Source organism: Crocuta crocuta, unplaced genomic scaffold (assembly GCF_008692635.1).
Source record: "Crocuta crocuta isolate KB4526 unplaced genomic scaffold, BGI_CrCroc_1.0 scaffold172, whole genome shotgun sequence".
Classification (NCBI taxonomy): Eukaryota; Metazoa; Chordata; class Mammalia; order Carnivora; family Hyaenidae; genus Crocuta; species Crocuta crocuta.
In genome coordinates this window covers 3,299,348-3,322,712 of record NW_027528872.1, presented here as the reverse complement: position 1 = coordinate 3,322,712, position 23,365 = coordinate 3,299,348, and the positions used below count along the sequence as shown (strand labels likewise).

At 35.4% G+C, this 23,365-nt stretch overlaps 1 protein-coding gene across 3 annotated transcripts in view; it reads right to left on the bottom strand.

Annotated features, from left to right (window-relative positions):
* Window positions 1–8,653: 8,653 nt before the first annotated feature.
* ZBTB44 (zinc finger and BTB domain containing 44) overlaps window positions 8,654–23,365 on the bottom strand; it is a 65,029-nt gene continuing 50,317 nt past the window's right edge. For 2 of the 3 annotated variants that reach the window (XM_077756528.1, XM_077756530.1), the window contains 4 exons: window positions 16,477–16,561; window positions 14,599–14,762; window positions 12,926–13,226; window positions 8,654–10,437 (listed from right to left, as the gene is read on the bottom strand). In XM_077756528.1, the coding sequence (XP_077612654.1) occupies window positions 10,155–10,437; window positions 12,926–13,226; window positions 14,599–14,762; window positions 16,477–16,561 (833 nt within the window). In that variant the 3' untranslated portion in view covers window positions 8,654–10,154. The remainder of the gene's footprint in view (window positions 10,438–12,925; window positions 13,227–14,598; window positions 14,763–16,476; window positions 16,562–23,365) is intronic. The other variant, XM_077756529.1, reaches the window with a different exon arrangement.

Below are 23,365 nucleotides of genomic sequence, written 5' to 3'. Positions count from 1 at the left end.
CTGACATATATGGTGAAGTGAGTTGAGTTTTTGATTTCTAGGTGTCAGGTACAGGGAGTACACAAGAAAGACAGTCCTTGAAGTCAAGAATGCAGTCAGCAGTCAACAAAGGCTTGAACTAAGTTAGTAGTAATAGGGATGGGAAAACGTTACCAACAGAGGTGGGAAAGATAACCCAGTTGAGGTTATGAACTAGGTAAGAGTACCTAAGGAAAAAAAGGGACCAGTCCATATCTTTAGAACAAGGTCACATGCATTTTTCTTCACATTATAAGAAACAGTTTACCTCTGTTTGAGAAGACTAAGTCCTGGCATAAGATACATAAAAACACCCATCTGCAGAATTTCCTATTTCCCACCAGCATTACCCTTCCTCGAGTGTCCCCCCCGCAAGATGCTAGTGGTAGAGCCGGGGAAGAACCGCTCTGGCTTCTCTTCCAATCACGGTCTGGGAGAGCCCGCACAGATACAAGCTCTAGCAACTCAACATCTTTGAGGTTCTGGCCCTTTCTAGTGGCCTGGAGATTTCTGAGTGCATCTAATGCTTTTCTATAGCCAGTTGGAAGGGCACTAACTACCATGTGGACCACAGATTATTATCCTGCTTATCTCACTGGGTTTTTTTTTTTTTGATTTTATTTTTTTTAATAGTTTATTGTCAAATTAGTTTCCACATAACACTCAGTGCTCATCCCCTCTCACTGGGTTTTGAACACCACTAAAAGTGCTAGCATTTTATTATCTTTAGTAAACTCTATGCCCAACATGGGGCTTGAACTTACACCCTGAAGATCAAGAGTCACATGCTGTACTGACTGAACCGGCTAGGCACCCAAAGTGTTAAGTCTATATTTATAAACTGTTTAAATATACTGAAAAGGAATTTTTATTAATCTTGTAAGGTAGAATCATTTGCATTCAATAAAAAAAGTCTGTTCCTGGACAAAAGTTATCACGCACGCAAGTCCTACTATATGCACTGTTGATGCTTGGGTTGCCCCCAATTTAAAACAGTCTACAGGACAATAGATGGAGCTAGAGAGCATTATGCTAAGCGGAATAAGTCCATTAGAGAATGACAAATACCATTATTTCACTCATATGTGGAATTTAAGAAACAAAATAGATGAACATAGGCGTGAAAAAAAAAAAAAAAAGAGGCAAGCCAGAAAACAGGCTCTTAGCCATAGAAAACAAACTGAGCATTGCTGAAGGGAAGGTGGGCAGAGGGATGGGTTAAAAGGGTACTAAGGAGGGTACTTGTGATGAGCACTGGGTGTTGTATATAAGTGATGAATCACTAAATTCTACTCCTGAAACCAACGTTACACTGTATATTAACTGGAATTTAAATAAAACCTGAACAAGGAGAAAAAAGTACAATGGTCTACAGACATTTTACTTGGCTGTTATCTTTTAATGTTCTAAAGCAACTTTCCCAACAGAGGATCTCTAGAAAGCAAAAATCATCAGAGGCAATTCATCTGAGGCGGGCCTTTTACTGGAGACTGTGCTGATGTGTTGCTAAGTCTGACTATTCAGGGTCTCTGGTCAGTCAGACTCACCCATTTGGCTAACAGCAGTCAGAAATGTTAACTGTGGAAAAAATCAGGCAGGGATAGAAAGAAGGGTGTGGGATTACCCTTTTTTAATATTTATTTAGAAATAATTCTAATGCTGACTCTGCCCAGAGCTGCTGCAATGTTCACCTATCTATGAGTAGGTACAGAAATTTCATGTATTTTTTCGTAGAATTCAATTAAACTGATCAGTTTAAGAAAACAACAACCGGCTTTCTCTTTGTTCCCAAGGGTGTTCAAAGCTCAATTCAAATCAGTTTGTGGATGAGAAATTTCTTGCCTGTTATCAGCATTTTCATCTGTATAGAAGTTTACCCATATAAAAAAATGAGTTACACTAAACTTTGGGATTTGATGGTTGTGAGCAAGTTTTCCCCACTTAAACTCTTCATGTCTGTAGATTTTGTAAATTTAGTTGAGTACTTAGAACAAATATTACTGTTCAAAAGAGAACGCCCAAATGATTAATTACAACTCTCAGGTGAGGAGGGAGATAAACATCTTTGGTTATTACATTTAGTATCGTTCACTAATTTTTTTTCTGTAATGTAATTCATATGCCAATAAAGCTGTAGGATGTACAGATAACCCTTCAACAATATGGGGTTGAACTGTGCAGGTCCACTTATACAACTTTTTTTGATATGGTAATATAAATGTATTTTTTCTGATTCTCAGTTAAATTTCCTCCTCTCTAGCTTACTTTATTGTTAAGAATACGGTATATAACATATATAATGTAAATGTGCTAAGTGACTCTAAGACTTCCAGTCAACAGTAGGATATTAGTAATTCAGTTTTTGGAGATTTAAAAGTTACATGTGAATCTTCCACGGTGTGGTGGAAGATTCCACCTCTAACCCCTTCACCGTTCAAGGGTCAACTTTGTAATTATTTTAATTTCTACATTCTGCATTTATATATATATATCACCTGTGGTTGAGGCTACTGAGGACCCAACAGTTTGCTGACCTTGAATGATTTGGTAAACAATTACTAAAAACATAACACACTCACTGAATGGAAAGACGGTGCTTCTTAAAATTAACCTCTTCCTCTCTGAACTCAATTCTAAAGTGATCCTAGTAGTTTGGTCTTGAAGAAATAATTTTCTTTGCCTGTTACTCTCATTCTATAGACCAATTATTACTAAAATCCACATCAAGATGAATCTAAACTTAGAAAGCCCTTCCTTTAAGCTCTCATAGGCTTGTTACCATGCAATGGGCTGTTCCCCTCAACCTCCTTCAAGTACCTATTCTACGCTTTTTGGTTATAAGACATTACTCAAATGTTACCAACAGGTGCCTCATCAAAAGTACAACTTCAGAAAGACTCAGGGCAACTTTTAAAGATGCAACCCATCCCTCAGGAAGTAGATGTGCACAAGAACCTGGTTCAATAGCTCTAGGATTTGATGACTTTCTCTAGCCTTCTTTATATCTCTTTAAATCTTGGGATGGTGTTTGTGGAATTTGTGCACCTTCAATTCTATCCTTCCTCGCCCAGGAAGCTGGTGTGTGTCGTCTAATGTAAGATTCTCTGGTCTGTGCATGCTCAGTGGATGACTTTTCTCATCTACTGTTCTCAACCAACACCACCAATTCTTCCTTCCAGCCAACAATAAATAACAACAGCAGGAAGTTTTACTCCATAAAGCATTAATAAGATATTTTAATGAGAAAAAAATCTTAGTCTTATGTTTCTATTCAAAGACACTCAAAACTAGTTTTTCCCTGCCCGTCCCTTCTAACTGCAACTTTATTTGTGACCATGTAATAAAGGCCAGTTTAAAGATTTTTTTTTTTAAAAAGTTTAAACCTTTTTAAAAAAGATTAAACAACCAGGCTAGCAAAAAGGTACTCAATAACATACTTTCCTTATATCAAACAGGCTAATATTTCAGTACAGTGTAACTATACAGAATATATACAATACACATATGTTCACAAAGCAAACACTATAGGCTCAGAACAGATTTGAAAAAACATGATATTCACATTGATTACAATAACTCTAAAANTGAAGTCACCAAGAACTATGGTTCCTGTAAAATACTAATAGCCAGATACTAGTATATAAAATGTGAAGTTCTGATATTGTATACATTTTTAGGAAATAAAACAAAATCCAAAACCATTTTTGTTATTGTTGAAAGTCAAACATGCCAAGTAACTTAGCTATGGCCACTGTCACCAAGTACAGCCATATTTAAATGAGATGACAAGTGGATACAAAGCTGGTGAACTGGGGCCTGGCACAGTTAAGAGAGTTGTACTGGTTCTAAGAGAGGGGCTGAAGACATAAAAACACCCACCTACATAATTCACATTTCTGCCCCAGCATTACCCTCCCCCAAGGGTTTCACAAAATGCCAGTGCCCAAAAGGAATTATAATGCTGCAAGGTAAAAAAGTTTCCCCCAGACTTCTTTGATGTTGGCCTACAGGAAAATATTAAGCATGCATCGGCTAAACAAAGCAGTCACCCATCTGGAAAACTGTGGTACGCAGTTTCCTCCCAGGCTGGTTGTACTAGAAAGTACTCCAGTTTTTAAATGGAGCCAGATTTATATGTTAGCTCTGTAAAACACTGAGCTACTGTAGCAGCAAATATGAAATTACAGAAACAAAACCACAGTTTTATTTAAAAATTCATTTCTGTGAAATCAATTTTTTTCTTCTTATCTGTCGCCTGTAACCAGACATCAATATCTTCTATCACTGAAGTACGGTCAATTTCAATTTCAATCTGACTTTCTCATTATGCTGCTGTGGAAAAAGACAAGTCCTAATCCTGGAAAATCTTAATTTACTTTTAAAAATGAGAATACAGGATTTTCAAAGTAAAAAAAAAAGTCTGTGTTCTAAAAGTATCTCACAAATATATATATTTAAATATTAAAATAGGCTACCTAGGACTTTTATAAAATGGCTTTTGAAAAGATAGTAGAGGCACAAAGAAACCACATACTATCTTCCAATTGGACATAAGGTGCCACAAGGGTGCCCTACAGAGAGGCAGGCAATCTCTATCTGATGCAACAGGAGGCACCAGGAACAACACAAATATCAAATATATTATTGGGACTTGGATCAAAACCAAATTTTACTCTACTGAGGACCGGTTTTTAAAATATTTTGAAATATATGCATTTTAGAAGCCATCATTTTGTACAAGGAAGAAAATGAACAAAGTTTATGATCTTACACCTTCCAAGTACCTGGTGGCATTCATTTTAGGCACCTGAAAGATGAAAAGCAGTGCAACTTTCAATAATTTAATGGACTACTCTCAGTATGAGAGACTTTACACAGCATCTATCAACTTGAAAATTAAATTGATAACTGAAGTAAAAAAAAAACTCTTAGAGAAAACACACTTATACTCATAGAAAAGGTTCTCTCTAGAAAACAGAGGTTTCTAGGAACTACACAAAAGGCTTCCCACCTTTAAATGAACACAGCTTCCACTAATGCCAACGGGAACAATGTGTGTTAAGGGGAGATGGCCGGCTCCTCTTCAAGTAGGGAAGATTTATCCTTCCTTAGAAGGTGATGTACTTTGGTAACCTGAACATTCAATTAGAGAATGATTTTTTAGCTGTTTTAACTGGATTATGAAATCTGGATAATTAGACCAGCATTTGGGAATACAAGGATAATTTAAAAAAAGTCATGACACTAGCCCCTCAAACCATCAAGCAGCAATTTTATCAATAAATCATCACAATTGAGCCCAGGGCTTTAAGCTTAATCATCAAACTTAGTCAATTTAAAGAGAAAGGCAATAATCAAATAATTAGATTTTACAAACCAGGCACTTCAAACTGAAATTAAAATTTTTTAAGTTAAAAAAATTTTTTTAAAAATGTGTTTTCAATCAATGGTCTCCACTTTTAAATTCTTTGTAAACTATTATGTGCACAGGTACCCTGGTGTTAGCTATAGCTTGCCTGGGCCCTACATGGAGGAGGCTCTCTTAAAGTAGCATAAGCACTTTGAGGCGGTTCTGTATTTTGGATACTGCCAAGCTGAGACTCCAATAACACTGCCTGACATCTCTGCACAGACTATCTGTAAAGACACAGAACTTTTTTTTTCTGTCATAAAAACAGAATCACTACAATGTAGTGGAAATATCTAACTGTGTTAGTTTAGTATGAACTAAAAAAAAGTACAACTGTGATGTCACTAAGAGTCTACATCCCATAATCTAAGCTTACCTCCCCTCATTAATAAATTTCAACATTTATAATCTAAAAATGAAATATCCACAGAGTGCCTGTTCTTTAGCTGAACCTGCAAATTGGTTCAATTCCACTTTACTGTTTAATCTGAACCATTATTGCTTTTGGCAAATTAATCTTACTGAGGACTTCCCTTTTATAGGGTATAAAAATACCCTATATTACCACATTCTGTCAAGCAAAATGACACTAAAAGATAGAAGTGGGAATAAGCAAAATAAAAAATAAATTTTGACCATTTTGTTAGCTTAAAGCTAAAGGAGTATGCTTAGCTATAAATATTCCTCATAGATGTGTTTATACTATAATAGAACTCTCCTTAATTTTGTTCCACTGCTTCGGAAAACAAAATCTAGTTTCTATACATTCTTCTCTGTTACTTTTAAAATCTGAATATATTATAAATAAAGTATATGTCAATAACTTACAGTGAAAATCACATTTATTATCTTTTAGCAACTTTGGGTCGCTTCCAAATGCAAACTTTACTAGCACTCCCCCACCCCCCAGTTAATATTGTGTCTAGAAAACTATTCTCCCTCATTTGGATGTATACAGAGTTATAACTTCACATTTTGCAGATGAGTGAAAATATAGTTAAGTGCCACATGAAAGTTTCTTATTCTCTTCTTCATCAATTCGTCAAATCTGAAACTCCTTTCAGTTAAGATATTACAATTTAGGACTTCATTCCTCAAGTAATAACAATGATTCTCTCCATGTGGTAAAGTACAGAGTTGACATTACCTTATACAGTAATGTATTTTTCAGGGACTACAAAGCTGAGAGACTAAAATTGATCTGAGGATCTTCAAATTAAAAGCCACTAAATAAGATAACTGGCTTCTATTTAGAAGGAGTATAAGAATAAAATAATGAGAGATCAAATAAAAGACTGAAAGAGTTAATAAAACTTCCAAAGGCTCCCAGGGAATCATTTATACATTAGGAGAGTCTGGCTCAGTAGTTAGAAGGTAACAGAGTTACCAGTGATACTACATTAGACATGCTGACTAGTCCATTCCATTTGATAAAATATTTTAACAAAATGCAAGTTTTTCTGTTTGCTTTTAAAACCAAAGGGCATGTGTCATAACATGGAACCAAATTACTTAAGCTGGAATGGTTTATATGCTGAAATATTAATATGTAAGACTGACTTAGGTTATTTAAATACATTTTAGTACACTTTGTCTCACTGAAATTAAGAACGTAAAAAAACTGGCAGTGTAACTAAATGTGCAACTAATTATGTAAAATAAAAATTAAGATTACTTGAAATTCAAATTTAAAAAATCCATGTAAATATATTTGTGGATGATAATCTCCATGTTTCCATTTATAAAAAAAACTTTTAAAAACCCAGTATTAATCCCTTTTTTCTGAATTATTACAATCACTGTCATGCTAGATGCTTCCATTGTTAGAATATACCCTTAAAAATGGAAGGATAACTGCAGGAGATTTAACACCCAGTCTCATAGTGAGGTGAGCATCTTTGCTCATTTCTAAAGTGTATCATACCTATTTGGTAGCATAAAAATGGAAAATAAATGCTCTTCTTGTATAAAATTCTTGGTTTTATAAAGGCAATTTATCCTGCATCCTAAAATTTAAGCCCTTAAAATATCACAAAGTTACCCTCTTGGGCCTTATGAAAGACAGCTATGCTTAAGTATTCTAAAGTGGAATTTTTATTTAGTTACACTGGTAATTTCTAATGCATGGGATAATGTAACTGGCTTTCATCTCTTTGCAATGCTTTCCATATATCCTGGTAAAAATTATCCATTCAGGGATCACTCTCTTATACGAATTATAAATAAATCTAAATAACGCTATATACAATGATCCCTTGCAGCTTAGTTTAAGCTAAAAATCCTTAAAATTGTGTATCAAGCAAAATGGAGAGCCTCAATGAAAAAGAAAAGAAGGCCTCTGTTCATATAATTTTATGTTAAATACTAATTAGTCACCTATATTGTTAAGATCTGGGGAACAGACAATAAATCAAATATACATTTTCATAGTATATTCAAATTTTTCATAAAACTTGAAAATCTGTGCAATTTGTAATTACCAATGAAAATCTAAAGTTCCCAGTTGGGAAAGAATAGCCAGTGATGGTAATCCTACATTCTGAGAACAAAGAATACTTTAGAGCAGCCAAAATTGTGGGCTTTCTTAACACAGAGTTCTCAGGATAGGTAGGGGATATGCTAAAACACTTTCAATCATACAAATCCCCAAACAATTCTTACATGTTCATTTTCTTTAACCCTATTTCTCCCCCCATTTTCTTCCTACTAAGTTAAAAAAATAACTCTTAGAACTGAAGGCAACAATGATTCCTGGTCATAATTTTACCTGTTCTTTGTTTTGCCAATATAAGATTTAGAAATTAACTCCAAAGTTTATCCATTGGTAGGCACAACATTTTTCAAGAATATGTATGACACTAAAAATAAAAATTCCTGACCTTTCTAGCTGAGACACAGCCGTACTGATACTAGTAAGTATTAGTCTGTTGTAAAAAGTAATTCAATCCTATTAGTAAAGAAGCATAAATTATGGAAGCCCAGTATGACCTGTGTATGTTGATCTTTCTGAAGGTAATATACCTATGTTTGGGAGCAAAGGGGGAAAAAGAGGTTCAAGACTGAGATTAGGACTTGGTAACAAGTTAAAGACAACAGAATCTGGAAAAAGAATGTTACCTGAAAAAAATCTTCAATGAATTTACCTTCCCTTCCTTTTACATTTGTGGGAGGAAAAATCAATCACAGAATTAGCCAATTAAAAAAAATGAAACAATAAAATCACTATAAACTTAAAAACTTAATTTTTTTATTAAGGTCTAGTACCCGAACAAAATTCAGATCTTGTGTTTTGAATAAGAAACTATTTAGTTTCTTTTAATCAGGTGTTTTCATAACTTTAACCTTTGGGTTACATAGAAAAAAGGTAACTCAAAAGTTCACTGTTCATGGACTCGTGAATATTTAGGATCAAGGTCAGTGATGCTTTAATGGCACCAGATGAAAATATACTTCAATCTAGAGTATGACATAAATTTAAACTATAAATCAGGAAGTTTATTTTTTTAGCAGCAAAAGAGGTTATATTAATTTAAGGTTTTTAGTTTTTAGTCTTAACAATTTTTCCCCTAGATTTGAGTCATAGATGATCAATTTAAAGCCTCTTCTTATCTGTTACATTATTGCTTACATTGTGTAAAAACTACACTAACCCTTTTAATAAACTTGTCAATGTCTAAAAATATTTTTGAACAAAAACAATGTATCAGTGACACAGGGAACTTTGTAAACAATCTTAGTTGGGTTAAGAACATAGCCTTAACAGAGAATTCTTTTATTTTGTCCAAATCAGCACAATAAAAACATCCCCAACAATACATAAACCTATATATAAAATATAGAATATCTCCAATATTTTTCCTTTATATAATATCATGCCACTATATGCAAGAGGAAGTACTATTCATGGGGCAAGAGGAAAAATGACTTAGGCAATGACCTAATTAGCTAGGCATTAACATTCAAAGACCAGGTAAACAACAATTTTAGTCAGAAAAGCAGTATTAAGAATTCCTACGAAGTTGGGATTTATGTACTTCATTTTCCACTGCTGGTCATCTCATGCACAGCCTGACTATTCCCAATGATAGTTCTATGCCTTCTTTCACAGAAGAAAGAAAGAATATTTGGAGTGGTACTAAAAAAGTTCAGGGAATGCCTATCCCTACACCAAATTTCACCATGAAAAATAACAGAAATGACAAAGCTTAAAAAAAAAAGAATACACTGGATTTCAGAAGTATTTACCCTAATAATTTTTAAGAAAGCTTACCGTAAATATTTCCTAAACCAACAGGCTTTACAAAATATTGTACACTGTCCTGTGTGTAGGAGTAAACATCTATTCAGGCTGTCAAAATCTGTTCAGTAATTTGTTTCCGGTGTTCCCTTTCATCTCAGGAAGGTCAACAATCATCTAAATTCTTCTTTACCTAATAATCTTGTTAGCCTACTTTTAACAATGGAAGAAGAAACTGATACAGGCTTGAAGTCAACTGGTTCTCCTTAAGTCTCATAATTTCAATTATGTTTCAACATGATGTTATTGTGCACTTACAGAAGCAATCTCTCAGTCATGAAAAATAAAACATCAGTTGTGGGGCTTACAAAGTAAAAAGGGAAATTCTTTCCCAAACCCTTTTTTGTTTGAAAAATTAAATTAAATTTAAATGTACAAGACCAAGCACAGGCACTTTCCAAAAACCAAAAAAGAAGCCAAACCATGAAATTACTCAATGGTTATAGAAGACAGCTCTGATTTGTGGGGGTCATCTCTGGTTGCCTCGGCACAAGCACTGGTCTTTGGCTGCTCTGGCATTTCTTCCTCTTTTTCTGCCAGCCCACCAAGAGACCCCAAGGGGAAAGTGCTTTCACAATTCTGGGTCGAGGAGACCTGTGAAATTACAGGCATTTGAACAGAGGAGTTGGTTTCAAAACTGTGTTCTCCAAGATCATACTGAACAAGGGTCTCTTCTTGCTCCTGGTTTAAGTAGTCCGGTACTAGGAAATCACTAGATAAGAGGCAAAGGATGAAAGAGGGAGTTAATTTTCAAACCAGTAATAAATTAGCCACAATAAAAAGACCTGATTTGTAAAACAAGATTGGGATTTTTCATTTCTCTAGTTCTTGACTAATTTTAACTCAGGATATTCAAATTTCTAAACTTTCCTAAGTATGAGTCCAAGCCATCCATCAGAACCAAAGTATATCAACTCTCTCTACTACCAATAGATAGGATTAATTATCACCTTCACTTGTCACTTTAGACACCTAAGCAGCCTTTCTTGTTCTATATAGAAGAGTTTCTGTATACAAATACAATTAGCATGCTCACTTAAGCAAATATCATTTGAATAACTTATGCTTTTCTTAGATTATAAGCTAATTAAGAGGTATATAAACCTAGCTTTTTATCATTTCCTGGGTATAAGTTAGTTAAGAAACTAAGTCCTTATGCATAAATAGCATTATACATAATGTACTATAAAGAGAAATATAAAGAATAATTTATATGTATTCTGCAGTTAGAGTTAGTATATGAAAACAATAAAAAATTCTGTTTGAAGTAGGAATAGAAAATGAATGCCATGAGATTATCAGTCCTCAGAAAATATTAATATTGAAAATATTTAATATTATATTGATAGGATTAAATATGTAATAATTAAATATGGACAGTAAAATATACCAAAATTTTAACAGTGGATATTAATCCTGAGTGGTGAGATCAGAAAACATTTTACTTTCTTATATTTTATACTTTCCTACATTAAGATTTCTACTATAAGCATTTTTCGTAGTTAAAAAGAACATTATAAAATAAATCTTAAATGCTTTAATTAAATTTTATTGCTGGACCTAAACAGTTCATTCTACTTGGAATGTCAATAACTAATACATTTAAGAAGGTGGTTTTATAATCCGATTGTCCAGTATTAATAAAAAAATTAAAATCTGTTCATTTACAAAGCAATTTAAAATGTTCTATGTTTTATTTTTTAAAAAGTCTTCAGGTGTTAGACAAGAAGAATGGAGGATAGAAGGTTCTGTACAGGGAAGATACAGGCAATAGGAGTGGTTAACTGAGACACTATTTTAGTTCTGAACAAACACTGTTTGATAATACATATATAATTTAGGTTTAGTGATATGACAACCAGACACTCAAACATGATTAAACAACATGAATGTCGGGTCTGAAGAGAAAAAATCTGTGCAGGAATAATTTGGAATTTACTGTGATTTAAGATTTAAGAAATAGAGATGGTTTAAACTTTTAAAGTTTAGAAAGATTTCGTTTTATAAAAAATTAAGAATTCCTACAGATGTATATTTGTAATAAAGTATTAAAAAAAGACAACAGAGTTTTATAATTAGAGACCTTTGGAATCACGTTTAAAACTTACATTTTATCTGTCTCTCTGCTTCAGGCTTCTTCATTTGTAAAGTGACATGTTTAATCATAAAACAATTTAGTGGTAGAGTCAGAATTAAAACCTGATTTCCTTGGATACTCTATAAATCATAAAGGAACGCTATCATAAATTATTAATGAAAAGCATAGAGCTTTAAATGGAAAAAGGAAATCTGACTTAAAATAATCATATCCATTATAATTGCTGTTGAAGTTCCTTTCTTTAATATATATATTCCTTTATAAAAAATTAAAAAAAAAAAGGAAGTGGTCAAAACTTTAGACATCCAGAGTCTGAATTAATCCAATACCACTGAAGATCATCTGACATGGTAACTTTTCCAATAAGGTCTATATCAGTTAAGCGTAATTATTTTATTTTTAAAAATTTTTTTATTTATTTCTAGGAGACAGAGAGAGAGACCGCGTGAGCAGGGGAGGGTCAGAGAGAAAGGGAGATACAGATTCTGAAATAGGCTCCAGGCTCTGAGCTGGCAGTCAGCACAGAGCGAAAGTTGGAGGCTTAACCGACTAAGCCACCCAGGTGCCCCTATTTTTATTTTTTTTAAATGTTTTAATTTATTATTGAGACAGAGAGAAAAACAGAGCATGAGTGGGGGAGGGGCAGAGAGACAGGGAGACACAGAATCAGAAACAGGCTCCCGGCTCTGAGCTGTCAGCACAGAGCCCGACATGGGACTCGAACCCACGAACTGTGAGATGATGACCAGAGCCGAAGTTGGATGTTTAACCAATCGAGCCACCCAGGCGGCCCCCCTTTAAGCTTAATTATTGAAAAAACAAAAAAACCAAAAACCAAAATAGACAAAGCAAGTCTACAAAGTCTAGTCTACTCCTAGAAGGGAAAAATTTCCAATACCAACTAGAAAAATACTTATAATTGTATATACCTAGAAGACCCAGCAAAATTGTATCAGATCAGGAGATGAAAATATGGACAGTGGAAATTTAAAAGGAACGTGACTGAGTAGCCAGCAACCTGTAAGCATAGCAGGCCGCCCTGACAGCAGGGAAAGAGAGTTTAGTAAGCGGTTTTCCTGGCTCGTTTTGTTGTGCGCCTCACCTGCTCTGGAAGTAGTTTGCTAGCTCTGACGCTTCATGGTTCAGACTCCTCAGGTGCACGATTAAATTTCCAGAGTTGGTGAACATGGCGCCACATGTTTTGCACTCGTAAATCCGAGGCTTGCGGATAATGTGCCGGGAAACCCTCATGTGGTGTTTATATTCCCCGAAGGAAGTGAAAGTGGCACTACAAATCTGGCACCGGAAACAGCGTTTACCTTCATGCTTTAGGCGATGCATCTTTAGCGAGTAAGCCCTGGTGAACTTTTTCCCACAGCGGTCACACTGAAATGGTTTAATTCCTACAAAATAAAGCAAATCAAAATATTATCTAAAAACAAAATAAAGTGAAGAGTCACAAGCCTCAAAAATTTGTGAACTTCAATTTTATAGCAGGAGGTAATTTAAAAAGGCAAAGATCACCAGCAAAAATGGATTCCAATTCAATATCTCAGAAAAAGTACAGAACATTTGAAAAGTCATTAGTGCTTTAAAAAAAAAAAAAAAAAGAAAGGCATTAGAGGGAGAGGTAAACTAGTTTATACTCAAGCTGATTTTTGAATATTCTTCTAAATAATCTGTTTTATAGACTTCAAAACATAACCACAGTATTTAACAGAATCAAATCCTCATAAAACATTATTTTATTAAAGTAGTAAGGTTTATTTTGAAAAGATGTGAAAATGTACCTACTCTTCATTCCAAGAGAGAAATGAGAACAAACATCTCTGAACATAATTAATAATCATGGTATCATGATTAATAATGATATTATTAATGATAATCAACTATCATTTGGTGAATTGGATTTCTGGGCATATAATGTAAAGTGATAGAAAAAATATGTAGAAACTAATATGTGAATTATGAAGTATATTAAGTGTCTCTTCAATTAGCATAGTTTTGGCAAAAAAACCCTAAAAACCTTAAAAATACAATCTGTTGATTTAAGTCATAGGGAATTGATGTTATCTCAGGGACTATTTGACCTATCTACAGAAGAGGAAGGCAAGATGACTACAGAGGAGGAAGGCAAGAGGATGGCAAGTTGCAAACAGTAGCAAAAATTTCCTACTCATCAGAGGTGTTTTACCTACAAGGATTTTGTTGCCTTTTTGTGATCACTGAACTTAAATTTCAAATGTTTTACATGTCATTTATTCAAAACCTTTTACCCTAAAAAAATGCTACAAAGCTGTTAATCAGGGCGGAGAAATTTAGTATGGCAAAGTTAAAATTAAATTTTAAATAAATTTAAATTTCTAAAAACATGTTTTTATTTGGAAATAATTCCAACCATAAAGAGACGTTACAAGAATAGTAAAAAGAACAGCAATAAATGCCCTTTTGATCCCATTTGCTCTACCATCTGTTATCTGTGCTTCTCTATCACACAGATATACACACACCTAATACACCCAATACCTTTCACTTATGTATTATACACACATACCCCACCAAGTTTTAATCTGAACACTTATGCCTGTGGCAAGTGTGTTATATTAAACAAATAGCTTTCTGACACTGTACCATTTTAGCAACAGACTTAGCTTTATTTGAATTCTCAGAGACATATTTTTTTAAACTCAAAAACATGTTTTCTATTTTTAACTGGGATTCCAAATATAATGTTTCAAGTACTAATTTATACAACAATAGGGAAGACAACATTACCTGAGTGGATGAGCATGTGCTGTTTTAGGTTCTGAATACGGGTGAATCGTACCCCACAAGTTGGACACTGAAAAGGTCTATCTGGACCATTTGGACTTGGTCGTTCCGTACTGCTGGTAGAAGGAGCTATGTAGAGTTGGTAGGGATACTGAACATTTTCCAATCTAGAAAAAGACCAAAGAAGGGAACTAGATTCTGATTTTTAAGTTGAATAAACATTTCTGCACAACTTTATTTTTAAAATATTTTTTTTAATTTTTATTTTTNATTTTTTTAATAGTTTATTTTTGAGAGAGAGAGAGAGAGAGAGAGATGGAGCACGAGTCGGGGAGGGTCAGAGAGAGAGGGAGACACAGAATCTTAAACAGGCTCCAGGCTCTGAGCTGTCAGGACAGAACCTGATGCGGGGCTTGAACCCACTAACTGTGAGATCATAACCTGAGCAGAAGTCGGACGCTTAACCGACTGAGCCATCTAGGCGCCCCTCTGCACAACTTTAAATGAACAAAACAAAAAAATGACTTTTTGAAGAGTTTAACTATTAGATTAAAAGTTTCATTTATAGTAATATGAAATACAATTTTGAATTGTCCAGAATGTCCAACATCTTAAAGACATATTATCACAGAATATATCATAAATGGTTTCACCTTAGAAATTTTTAATCTCTTTAATCCTTTCCTTCCTAGTATTGCTTTAATTTATGCCCTCATCAATACAAGGTTGAATTAGTAACTCCCTCTCTTTAGCCCCAGACCCCTCCAATTCATCCTTCTGTTTCATAGTGATCTCTGATTAAATCAGCCCCCTATTTAAAATCCTGCAATGGTTCACTGTTACCTTCAGAATAAAGTCTGAACACCTTTGCAAGGCATACAAACCTCCTCATGATCTGGGTTCTGTGTACTTTTCCAGCCTCATTTCTTCTCATATTCCCTAAACATACCATATACCAAGCAGTTCCTAATAGTTCTCTTTCAGTGCTGTGCTTTTGTATGTTTAACTGATGGGTATGACTAGATGAGTGAGGTTAAGAAGGGAAGGTTAGAGGTCTTGGCCATGTTAAGTCTGAAATGCCCTTATCTATCTATGTGGAGATATGAAGCAGGGAGGGACAATTCAAAGATAATGACTTGGGATTTATGGGCAGAGATAAGGATTTGGCGAACTTTCTGTAGTAAGGCAAATAGTATTTTTCACTTTGCACATCACATGATCTGTTTCAACCACTCAACTTTGCCATCCAGACAATATGTAAACAAATGAGCACGGCTATCTTAGAACACCTGATTTACAAATAAAGGTGGTGAACTGGAATTGGCTCACCAACTCTCAGATACTATTTAAAATACTACTTAAAATTGATTATTACTTAGATACTAGATATAGTATTAAAATAGTATTTAAATAGATACTATTTAAAAATGATGGGCCTGTGCAGTTTTAAAATGCCCAATAAACTTTGTATAGGTGGTCTACTTTATGATGTAATGCTATCTCTTTACTCTGAAAAATAAAATGAGGTACCCAATAAACTTATTGAATTTCCAGTTAAAATGTTTGAATTTATAGTTGCAAGTACATCCCCTTCTTTTTGAAGTTTGTTTATTTTTGAGAGAGAAAGAGAGAGAGAGAGAGGAAGATGAAGAAAGAGGGTGTACACTGGAGTATGGGGGAGGGGTGGGGAGGTGGAGAGGGAGAAGAGAGAATCTAAAGCAGGTCCATGCTCAGCATGGAGCCAGACTTAGAGCTCGATCCCATGATTGCGAGATCCTGACCTGGTCCTATATCAAGAGTAAATACTTAACTGACTGAGCCAACCAGGTGCCCGCAAGTACACCCCTTTATAAGAAAATGAAAGACTATGTCGGTACTAACCGATCATCATCATCTGCATGAGCATTAGTGCTAGAAGTGTTTTGAAGTGTAGGTAACCCTTCAGTGACGCCTTCATCTACTGAACCTGTGAATAAAAGGGAAAAAAGAGGACAGCAGTCAGTACTTTGGTATAAATAAGGCAAGATATCAATTGCAATCTCTATCTCCAAGCCCCTAAAACAAAGAATATAAAGAAATATTTAAAAAGAGATCATATTTAAGACAAGAGCCTTATATTACTATGTTACTAAATTATTTTAGGAGTGTTGCTTTGACGGATATTTCAGAAACAAGCAAATTCAAATGTAAACTAAAAATTCACAAATAATAATGTTATATCATTTAAGGAAGTACTATTTTTACTTTTGAAAATTTTATTGTGTCATAGGACTTATTGTATATAGAATTTTTACATAGAATTAAAAAGACAGCTATAAAGTGAATGCCTACTTGTACAATCTCCACACAAGTCCCACTAATACAATGCCAGCATCCTGGAAATCTCTATTCACCCCTCCCTAATCACAAACCCTTCCTTCCAAGAGGTAACCACTATCGTATCTTTTATGGTCATTATTTCATTCCCTTTTATCTTGTCCCTCTTCCTTTTAAATGTAATTTTATCTCCAACACATGTACCTATAAACTAGGGGTTGGTTCTTGCTGGAACAGAGCCATGAAGCATCTAGGGCTGTTTTTACACCACAGTGGCAGAGTGGAGTAGTTACAGTTGTGACAGAGACCATGTGGCAGCTAAGTCTAAAATATTTACTATCATGCCCTTTAAGGGTAATTGGCTACCCTTACCAACATAAAGCTTAGTGTTACTGCTTGCAAGCTTTATATAACTTGAGTTACACTGTATGTATTCTTATGTCCTTTTTCCTTCAATATTGTGGACTGATCTGTGCTGTTATAGGTGAACAAAGTTTAAACACTGTAATATTCATAATCTATCCATTTCATTAATGATGGACAGTTTCAGGCTATTATGAATAATGCTGCTGTAAATATTCTTGTACAAGTAACTTAATACATACATGCATGCTTTTTCTAAGATATCTATACGTAGGAATGAAATTGCTAGATCAAAGGATATGTATATGTGACTTTATCAGAAAATGCTAACCTTTTTTCCAGAGTGATGGTACTAATTTACATCACTACTTACAGTGTATGAGTTATGTCACTCTACCTCATGAACACTTGGTATTGTCGGATTTTTAAAATTTTGCCAATTTGGTGGGTGTGTAGCAATATTTCATTGTGGTCTGAGTTTTATTTCCCTATTACCAATGAGGTGGAGCACCTTTTCAAATATATACTGAACCCCATTTGGTGAAATGCCTGTTCGAGGCTTGTTATTCAGTTGTTTGCTTTTTACTATGTTTTTTTTTTCTTCGTATTTTAGTGATACACGTGTTACAAACATTTTTCCCTCTTCCATGGCTTATCTACTCACTCTTCTGATGACCAAAATTTATTTTTTAAATTTACATCCAAGTTAGCGTATAGTGCAATGATTTCAGGAGATTCCTTAATGCCCCTTACCCATTTAGCCCATACTCCCTCCCACAACCCCCCCACCCCCTGTAACCCTGTTTGCTCTTCATATTTAAGAGTCTCTTATGTTTTGTCTCCCTCCCTGTTTTTATATGATTTTTGCCTGTGTCATGTTTTGTATCTTAAAGTCCTCATATGAGTGAAGTCATATGATATTTGTCTTTCTCTAATTTCACTTAGCATAATACCCTCCAGTTCCATCCATGTAATTGCTAATGGCAATATTTCATTCTTTATGATTGCTGAGTAATATTCCTGTGTGTGTGTGTGTATACCATTTCTTCTTTATCCATTCATCCACTGATGGACATTTGGGCTCTTTCCATACTTTGGCTATTGTTGACAGTGCTGCTATAAACACTGGGGGTGCCTGTGCCCCTTCGAAACAGTATACCTAAATCCCTTGGATAAATACCTAGTAGTGCAATTGCTGGGTCATAGGGTAGTTCTAGTTTTAATTTTTTGAGGAGCCTCCATACTGTTTTCCAGAATGGCTGCACCAGTCTGCATTCCCCCCAGCAGTGTGAAAGAGATCCTCTTTCTCCACATCCTAACCAATGTCTGTTGTTGCCTGAGTTGTGAATGTTAGCCATTCTGACAGGTGTGAGGTGGTATCTCATTGGGTTTTGATTTGTATTTCTTTGATGATGATTGATGTTGAACATTTTTTCATGTGTCAGTTGGCCATCTGGATGTCCTCTTTGGAAAAGTGTCTATTCATGTTTTTTGCCCATTTCTTCACTGGATTGTTTTTTGGGTTTTGAGTTTGATAAGCTCTTTATGGGCTTTGGATACTAACCCTTCATCTGACATGTCGTTTGCAAATATATTCTCTAATTCCACTGGCTGCCTTTTAGTTTTGCTGATTGTTTCCTTCACTGTGCAGCTTTTTATTTTGATGAAGTCCTAATAGTTCATTTTTGCTTGTTTCCCTAGCCTCTGGAGACATGTTGAGTAAGAAGTTTCTGCAAAGTCAAAGAGGTTTTTGCCTGCTTTCTCCTAGAGTATTTTGATGGCTTCCTGTCTTACATTTAGGTCTTTCACCCATTCTGAGTTTATTTTTATGTATGGTGTAAGAAAGTGGCTGATGACCAAAATTTAAATTTTATTTTTTTTTCAAAACTGGGATTACTATGTCAAGAGGTTTAACATTAAAAAAATATTTTTAATGTTTTAATTTTGAGAGAGAGTGAGCGCATGAGTAGGGGAAGGGAAGAGAGAGAGAGAAGCAGAAACAGAATCCGAAGCAGACTCCAGGCTCTGAGCTGTCAGCACACAGCCTGATGTGTGGCTCGACCTCATGAACCATGAGCTCATAACCTGGGCCGAAGTTGGATGCTTAATTGACTGAGCCACCCAGATGTCCCTAAAACTTTAAATTTTAATTTCACTGAATTTATTAGTATTTTCCTTTATGGCTGTGGCTTTTTGGTCTTTTTTGCCCTTGAGATTTAGGTCTTTTTTTTTTTTTAAGTTTATTTATTTTGAGAGGAAGGGAGTATGAGAGTGTGGGGGAGGGGCAGAGAGAATCCAAAGCAGTCTCTGTGCCATCAGTGTAGATCTCACAGACTTTATCTCACAAAGTTTGAGATCATGACCTGGGCTGAAATCAAGAGTTGGACACAACCAAGCCACCCAGGTGCCCCTAATTCTTTTATCTACCTGGAGCTGATTTCATAATCAAACACATTTATTGAAGCCCGTCTTTTCTTCTCTGCTATGCAGTGCTCTACGTGCTCTCAGGCATGCGTGTGTTTCCAGGTTCTCTATCAGTCCCATCTGTTTGTCTCAACTTCCACTAATGCCAATCTTCAGTTACTAGTGCTTTTTAAATCTTGCTATCAGGTAGAACAGCAAGTCTTCTCACCTTGTTCTTTTCCTGAATAACTTGGCTATTCTTGGCTCTTTGCAATTCTTTATACATTTTAAAATGAGTTTGTTAAACATAAATGGTAATAATCATTCTACTTCCCCCTTCTCTATTAGTTTGGAAATAACATAATTCTTCACCCTTTTTTACTGGTTACTTTGGAAATTAGACACATAATTATCAAAGTCTAAGTTAAACAAAACCTTTGAACATTAAGGATATTAGAACAGTTTAACTGCAATTTCCATACTCTTAATCTGCAACTTATGAATTATTGTGATATTTTACTCTTTTGGACAAAGCCTCACAAGACATTGTTTTACTCTTTTATGCAAGCAATATTTACCTACATTTGTCCATTCACTTCACTTCTTCCTTCACTCTTCATTCCTTCTTCTACCAGACCTCCCATCTGTGCCCACTCCACTTCTGCCTGAAGTCTGTCCTTAAGAACTTTCTTTTGTGAGGATCTGCTGACAAATCCTATTTCTGTTTCTTTGAAAATGTCTAATATTTCACATTCATTCTCGAGAGCTATTTTCACTGCATGCAGACATCTAGACTGGCCGTTATTTTCTTTTAGCACAAGGAGGATATTATCCAGCTGGTTTTTGATGTTATTAATACATCATTCTTCTGAAGGTAATATCTTGTTTTTCTTATTATTTTCTAAATTTTCTCTATAATGTCTAGGTTTGTATTTTTATTATTCCTATTTGAGATTTGCTGGCCTTGAATCTATGGATTGATGTCTTTCATCAATTCTAGAATATTCTCATTTTCTCTTTTCTTAGGACTTCATCAAACCTCTGTTTGTACTGTCCATAACCCTTACCCTCTTCTCCACTGTAGTTTGTACCATCGTCTCTGTGATGGTTAATTTTGTGTATCAACTCATTGGGCTAAGGGATGCCTAGATAGCTGGTAAACCACTATTCCTGGGTGTGTCTGTAAGAACATTTCTGGAGAAGATTAGCATTTGAATTGGTAAACTAAGTAAATAAGATACTCCACCAAGGAGGGGTATCATCCAATCCGTTGAGGCCAGAATAGAACAAAAAGTTAGAAGGGTAAATTCACTCTTTCTCCTTGAGCTGGGGTATCCATTTTCTCCTGTTCTTGGACATCAGTTCGTGGACCTCTGGACTTGGGATTTAGACCATCAACCCTCCAGTTCCCAGACTTTCAGATTTGTACTGGCATGACACCATCAGCCTTACAGGTCCAGCTGGCAGATGGTGGACTGTGGGACTTAGCCACTATAATCATGTGACTGAATCCCTCCTAAGATATCTCCTATATATACTCTATTGGTTCTGTTTCTCCGGAGGACCCTAATACAATACAGTCTCTCTCTGGGCAGCATTCAGGTGATTTCTTTAAATTTATCTCCTGATTCATCAATTCTCTCTTCTGCAAAATCCAATCTGCTGCCAAAATGTTGACAGAGTTCTTTAGCAAGCATATTTCTTTTATACCTGTGCGTGAAAACAATCCAGTTTATTTCTACTACCTGTTTTTGTTTTCCTGTTGGTTATCTCTCTGCCATGTTTCCTTGTGTGTCCCGGTTGTTTTTCACAGTAGTTACTGCCCTTGAAAAGGACTTGTAGAGGAATGATTTGCTTAGATGAGAACGAATATGTCCTGTTCCAGAAAAGCTTTGTTTACTGCTTCCGCTAGGTTCCTGGAGGGCACTACCTAAACAAATTCAATGAAATTCCCTGGCCTACTGGTACAAGGAATAATCAGGATCTAAATGTGCAAGAAGCTGGTCACTGGCCACAACTTCTCAGTGATGTGTTTTTTTTTTTTTTTACCTGTTTTCCTTTCCATTTGCTAGTTTGCCCATTGCCAAGGCAGTTGTTTCTACAGTCAGTTCCCTGGAGAATGGACGGAGGGTAGCAGGTTTAGTTGTAAGGGAAAGTCCTTTGGGGTACCTACTTAATGTAGAGAAACTTCTCTAAAACTTCACAACTTTTTTTTTTTTTTTTAAATGTTTTATTTATTTCTAGGAGACAGAGAGAGAGACAGCGTGAGCAGGGGAGGGTCAGAGAGAGAGGGAGTCACAGACTGAAACAGGCTCCAGGCTCTGAGCTGGCAGTCAGCACAGAGCCCAATGCGGGGCTCGAACCCACGAACCGCGAGATCATGACCTAAGCGAAAGTTGGACGCTTAACCGACTAAGCCACCCAGGCGCCCCTAAAACTTCACAACTTTTAACATACTCTGGGCCTTAACTTCTGTTTGCCTTGCTCTTCGAGTTGATGACCTAAAGCCAATTTGTGTTCTGACAAATGTCTTGGGAAACAACTGGTTTTAGTGCTCTGACCTCCACTTACCTCTCTGGGTTGGGCTCCCTCCATCCCAAATTTAACCTGGTAGTTAGCTAATTATTCTTTCAAATTCTTTTAAAGTAACTTAAAAAAAAAAACAAAACCAAAACCCACCCTGCTGTTTTAAGTGGGAAAGGAGATCCAAAAACCTAGCCTGTTCTTTTTTTTTAAACATTTATTCATTTTTGAGAGAGAGAGAGAGAGAGAGAGAGAGAGATCTGGTACGAGTGGGGGAGGGGCAGAGAGAGAGGGAGACACAGAATTTGAGGCAGGCTCCAGGCTTTGAGCTGTCAGCACAGAGCCCGTCACGGGGCTTGAACCCACGAGTGGGGAGATCGTGACCTGAGTTGAAGTCATATGCTTAACTGACTAATCCCCTCAGGTGTCCCAAACCTAGCCTGTTCGAATCAGAGACTGAATTTGTCAATGTATTTATTGTACGCTGTTTCACCAAACAAATCTGAGCTGCTGAAGTTTTAATAGCAAGCATGCTTTTGCTTGCAATATTTTAGTGAAAGCTAAACTAAACTAATTTTAACAGTTTGCATAATACCATATACATGTGGATATTTAATAAATATCATCTGTTAATAGACACTTAGAATGAAATTTCCTTCTGATGAAAACTGAGAATCCAGTACTTCAATTTTCCCCTTTGGAACACTTGAATTAGTTAACATTACTAGGAAATGAATACATTTTCCACTTAAATAAAATTTTCCATAAAAAATATAACCTAATCCCTTTTGAGGCATCCAAACTTACTTCAGTAAGGTTTTTGTGCTAGAAAATCTGTGACATTTTTGCCTTGACTTCTTAAATAAAGAATACTAAATATAATTTTTTTGTTTCTTGATGACTCATGGCAATCATCAAGAACACCAATTATTATACTATGTTCTAATACACGGATAGAAATTTTTGAAAGGAGTCAGGATATGTGCATTTACATTCATCCCCATTTGTATTCTTCCTGCACACCTCCACATCACCCCTCAACCTCACCCTTACAAGCATTTCTGTGCTTGTCTTTTTTCTTTTCATAAAAAAATTTTTTTAAATGTTTTTTTATTTATTTCTGAGAGAGACAGCATGAGCAGGGGAGGGTGAGAGAGAGAGAGAG